The sequence below is a fragment of the Etheostoma spectabile genome, chromosome 22 (genome assembly GCF_008692095.1).
Source record: "Etheostoma spectabile isolate EspeVRDwgs_2016 chromosome 22, UIUC_Espe_1.0, whole genome shotgun sequence".
NCBI lineage: Eukaryota > Metazoa > Chordata > Actinopteri > Perciformes > Percidae > Etheostoma > Etheostoma spectabile.
Window position 1 is genome coordinate 3,564,008 of NC_045754.1, and position 4,592 is coordinate 3,568,599.

At 42.5% G+C, this 4,592-nt stretch overlaps 1 protein-coding gene across 1 annotated transcript in view; it reads left to right on the forward strand.

Annotated features, from left to right (window-relative positions):
* Positions 1-4,592, forward strand: part of klhl15 (kelch-like family member 15) — a gene marked incomplete at its 5' end in the record, with an annotated part of 12,972 nt that continues 8,380 nt past the window's right edge. Inside the window, 3 exon segments of the mRNA XM_032504526.1 lie at positions 1-88; positions 3,145-3,283; positions 3,863-4,051. Coding sequence (XP_032360417.1) covers positions 1-88; positions 3,145-3,283; positions 3,863-4,051 — 416 coding nt within the window.

Here is a 4,592-nt window from a genome sequence, read left to right on the forward strand (position 1 = left end):
AACCAGGGAGACATAAACACAGGAAATGCGAGCGACCCCTTAACGCTCAGCCGTCAAAGCCTGTGATTGTTCTCCCGGGCTCCAAAAGGTAAGAGTTTTCACTCTGTTTATACATAAACCTGAACTCAGGAAAACCCCTTTCTGTCTCTATTAACTCGGCATCCATCTCACACGTCATCCCTCTCTGTTTCTTCCTCCTCATCCCGGCACAGAGTCATTGTATTTTGGAGCGGCAGGTCAGACGAAGGGCTGAAGGTTAGAGGTCTCTGTCCCACAGGGACACACTGTTGATGACTAATGTTACTAGCTGAGCGTTTTGGTGCCCAGCAATGAGGGTCCACGTAGTACAACAGTGATCTTAGGGGTGTGCGATTCAGAAAATGTCACGATTTTATTCAATTCGGATTTTTAGGCTCACGATTCGATGCAATATCAATTTTTCGATTCCAAAAAAACCGATTCACAGCATGTAAATGTAGTTACTTTTCGTATGTATGTATGTATGTGTGTATGTGTGTATGTGTATATCCATATTATTCAAGTGGAGTTGTTATTCATTATTTTAACATCCTGTTTTTGTGTGTCTGTGTGTGTCTGTGTCTCTGTCTGTTTGTGTCTTTTAGTGTGTGTGTGTCTGTGTCTCTGTCTGTTTGTGTGTGTGTGTGTGTGTGTGTGTGTGTGTGTGTGTGTGTGTGTGTGTGTGTGTGTCTGTGTGTATCTGTGTGTGTGTGTCTGTCTGTTTGTGTCTGTGTCTCTGTCTGTTTGTGTCTGTTAGTGTGTGTGTGTGTGTGTGTGTCTGTGTCTCTGTCTGTTTGTGTCTGTTAGTGTGTGTGTGTGTGTGTCTGTGTCTCTGTCTGTTTGTGTCTGTAAGCTACTGGGACCTTGAATTTCCCTTTGGGGATGAATAAAGTATCTATCTATCTATCTATCTATCTATCTATCTATCAATCATGTGATTGCAGTAGATATACAATAAAAATTTTAAAAAAACCTACCAAAATTTGAATCGTTTTTTGGAAATCTAGGAATCGATTTTGAATCGTAGAGCTTGAATCGCGATTTTTTTTGTTTTGTCACACCCCTAATTGATACTGTCACCAGTTAAAGTAAAGGAGCTTCAAAAGTAACCATCTAATCAAAAGCCACTATTATTAAACTGTTATTGTTGGTCTCATAAAGTTTGACCCACATTAGTACAGTGTTTTTCATATTCCTTCCTACATTTAATGTCTTCGTATCCCTTTTTCCCCACGCTGCTCAAATGGCCAATTAGGAAGAGTTTGGTTGTTGGATAATTCCTCATTTATTAAAACCATTTTGCGTATTTTTGCCCATGATTCCTGTTGGTTATGATAACATTGTACCAACCAAAGTCAATTTCAAGTCAAAGTAAAAGCGGAGGTCTGGGAACTCGGTGACGTTGCTCCAACTAAGTCTGACAGGTGAAACCACAGAAACAAGTCAGGCTGCATCTGCACTGCTATGTTTTGGTTTAAAAAGCAATATGTTTTGCTACGGTTACGCCTCGCGTCCACACTACTTCGCCGTTTTTGAACCCCTAAGACGGAGACATTTAGAAACACTGCTGCCCCTGGACGGACACAAACGGAGACATTTGGAAACCCCGACGCACGTCAGTCAGTCTTATCGGTTATAATAAGCTTACTTATTGGCGTAGCAGCAAACTGTCGTGACTTAACGCAACACACACACACACACACACACACACACACACACACACACACACACAACAACACACACACCAACACACACACACACACACACCAGTCCACGGTTTTTTGTGTAGGAGTGTCTGTTGGGTGTGTGTCACCACGGCCAAAGGAAGACCATTTGTATTTCAAAAGAAGCTAGCTAAACCAGCTGGCTGAACTATTTCAACACGGCAGGTTTGCTGAGTACAGTGTTATTATTGCCAAGTTATCAAAAAAAAAAAAAAAAACTGCAGTTATTCTTTCACATGATACATTCATTTGGATATATCGGCCGGGCAAGTAGCCAGAGCGAACTTTCCTGCAGTTAACCCAATTTTTGCTACAGTATGAGAAGAGGTTGCCTACTTGCCTGCGTTAAAAAAAACACAACAAGGCCAAAATGCTGTGGACGGTGGACACCTTTACGCATGCATTCTCGTGTCCACATACTGTAAGGTATTATTATAACAAAGGTATTTAACATTTACAGAAGTCCTTTTATGTTTTTTTTGAAGTTGCAGTGTGCAGACGTTCATGTTTTAATGTGGTGGTTGTGTTGGCTTTGTCGTCCAGGTGATTGACGCTCAGAAAAGGGACTGTTAGCATCTACTGGACACAAGGGGCACTGTCCTCTGATTGGCTCGGACAACCCCCTCTGACATGCCCGTGGCCAATCAGAGGTGAGTGTACTGTGTGTGTGTGTGTGTTTACCTTTTGCATTGTTAATGAGTGATTATGAGCGTATGAAGGTGTGCAGATAATGTGTGTTTGATTTATACTTTCTTACACTTTTGTGTGCAGAAGTAAATTAAATGCAAGTTGTGTGTGTGTGTGTGTGTGTGTGTGTTGTGTGTTTGTGTGGTGTGGTGTGGGTGTGTGTGTGTGTGTGTGGTGTGTGGTTGTTGTGTGTGTGTGTGTGTGTGTGTGTGTGTGTGTGTGTGGGTGGTTGTGGTGTGTGTGTACGACTATGTGTGTTTAATGCTGAAAAATGGGTGAGGATGCAGGGATTTTCTTTTTTAATCTTTACAACTAATCTGCGTTGCAGGTGAAGCCGATGCGGTCTCCCAGTGTGGTCAGTGCAGACAAACACACACACACACACACACACACACACACACACACACACACACACACTCACTCACTGAAAGAGTAACGGCTTGTGAGGATGCAGCAGCTAAAGTGCTGAGCTTTTAATGCCCTTCCAGTGCCAGACTTACTTTATTCAGCAGCACACACACACACAAACATAATCTTTAGCTTGGAGAGACTGCAGAATTTATTTCTGAATAAATTAGTTTATACCTGCTTTAAGTTCGTGCACCTGTTGGGATGGATGTGTTATGGCCTATCTGTTCTAACGCTCTGGGATTTATACTTCACCCTGTCTCCGTCCCCCACTTCCTCCTGCACTTTGCTCCCATCATGCCTCCAGGTGTGTTATGTCGGCGGCAGATGTGGAGGTGTACCTGTCCCAGGTGCACGATGGGAGTGTGTCGTCGGGCTTCCGGGCGCTGTACGAGGAGCGTCTGCTGCTGGACGTCACGCTGTTGATAGAGGAGCACCACTTCCAGGTACACACATAAAACTCAAATGTGTGTTGCTTTTCAATGCATAGCCCTTATTCAAGGCTGTGTGCTACATATCACGCTCCTGCATGGAAATCTCTGGGGAACATTAGTCCAAGATCTGCTCATAACATCTGTTTCAGGCAGAATGTTGAGACTATGAACTCACATCATGGTAGAAAATCATCTTTGCAACTGTAAAATAACACAAAAAGGGTTCTTGCAATTTTAACTCCATATAAGGCAGGGCTCCTTAATAGAAACAACCTTTCTCTTTCAATATAAATTGTGTTTTTTGGATACTTTACAGCCATTTGGACATCACTAAGAACATTTTCTACCAGCCCTTAAGTATGTATTTTTAACATGCTTACTGTAAAAATGTTTTTGAGCAGATCTGTGACAGAAATGACCAGATTTAGTGAGATATCCATGCAGGATGCACTGTACAGGGCTCTGGATCAGCGCTAGGGGTTTCATTGCACTGTGGAGAGAACAGGTAAAAAGTCTTAACTCAGCGAGCAACAGTGCAGCATTATCTGTAATAGAAATGTGTCCCCTCCCCGCGTGTCCGTCCTACTACAGGCCCACAAGGCGCTTTTGGCCACCCAGAGCGACTACTTCCGGGTCATGTTCACAGCCGACATGAGGGAGAGAGACCAGGACAAGATCCACATGAAGGGGCTAACAGCCGCTGGGTTCGGCCACATTCTCCGCTTCATGTACTACGGCTCCCTGGAGCTCAGCATGCCCACGGTCCAGGAGATCCTTCAGGTAACCCCGTACACCCACTGGTAGTCTTTCTGCGCTGGTTCTTCCAACATAGTACAACCAGAGTTGATGGAAAAACCGAGACAGGAGCAGCCTTTAACCCTCATGTTGTCCTCATGTTGTCCTCATGTTGTCCTTGGTCAAATTGACCTGTTTTCCTATATCAATGTTGTTTTTAATTCCCCAAAATAACATGATTTGATTCCACACAACGCTCTCTGCCAAGTACAAATCTCTACTTTCATTAATTTTGGGGCGTCTTATTCAATTTTACAGCATTTGGATAAACTAATTGAAGTGTTTTTGAAATAGTATTGAGTAAAAGTTGACATATTCCAGTCTGTGATTATCCATCAACATCCATTCCTTTAATTTTAGTCTAAATAATTCCCAATTTCTGCTTTTCTAACTCAAACATTAGGTGTAATTTCCTATAAATGAGGTTTATTGACCATAAATTCCAAAGATAACCATAAAAATTAAGTTAATAAGTTAGTGTGGCGTAGTAGAAAAAGTTAAAAACATTGATTTAAAAGCATCAACA